The following is a 604-nucleotide window of genomic DNA, read 5'->3' on the forward strand; positions in this document are numbered from 1 at the left end:
CTGCGCGTCCCCGGCCACTCGCCCCGCCCCAGACCTCCCTCCCCGGCCGTTCGGCCCCGCCCCGTCCTTCCTGCTGGCCCGTCCTGGGCCTGGCCGCTCCTTCCCGGTTCTGGCCCCGCCCCCGGCTCGTCCTCCGCACTGGCCCAGGTCCTCTGCCCGACCGACGTTCCCCGGCCTGGTCCCACCCCTCAACACATCTTCCCTCCTGGCTCCGCCCCCGGTCCGTCCTTTTCCCCTTACCCCGGCCCTCAGTCCGTCCTTCTGCGCTCTGGCCCCGCCTCCCGTTTATTCTTTTCGCGCTGGCCCGCCCCGGGCTCATCCTTCCCTCTGGTCCCACCTCTGCCGGTCCTTGCTTCCCCGTGGTGGCACCGCCCCTTGCGTCTTCCTGGCTCGTTGGCCCCGCCCACCCTCCTCATTGGTCCCGTCTCCAGGCCCTTCCTTCTCCGTGGCCCCGCCCCCAGGCCATTCCTTCTCCGTGGCCCCGCCCCCAGGCCCTTCCTTCTCCCTGGCCCCGCCCCTAGGCTCGTCCTTCTCCGTGGCCCCTTTCCCTGCTCGTCCTTCTCTCTGGCCCCGCCCCCAGGCCTTTCCTTCTCCGTGGCCCCGC

General features: G+C 72.4%; 1 protein-coding gene across 1 annotated transcript in view; it reads right to left on the minus strand.

Annotated features, from left to right (window-relative positions):
* The window catches only part of Zfpm1 (zinc finger protein, FOG family member 1), a 60,932-nt gene extending 60,590 nt beyond the window's left edge, over positions 1 to 342 (minus strand). The window contains exon 1 of the mRNA XM_029567128.1: positions 241 to 342. Within this exon, the coding sequence (XP_029422988.1) occupies positions 241 to 319 (79 nt within the window). The 5' untranslated portion in view covers positions 320 to 342. The remainder of the gene's footprint in view (positions 1 to 240) is intronic.
* Positions 343 to 604: the final 262 nt, after the last annotated feature.

The sequence above is a fragment of the Nannospalax galili genome, unplaced genomic scaffold (genome assembly GCF_000622305.1).
Source record: "Nannospalax galili isolate Female #2095 unplaced genomic scaffold, S.galili_v1.0 scaffold459, whole genome shotgun sequence".
In the NCBI taxonomy this organism is placed as follows: Eukaryota; Metazoa; Chordata; class Mammalia; order Rodentia; family Spalacidae; genus Nannospalax; species Nannospalax galili.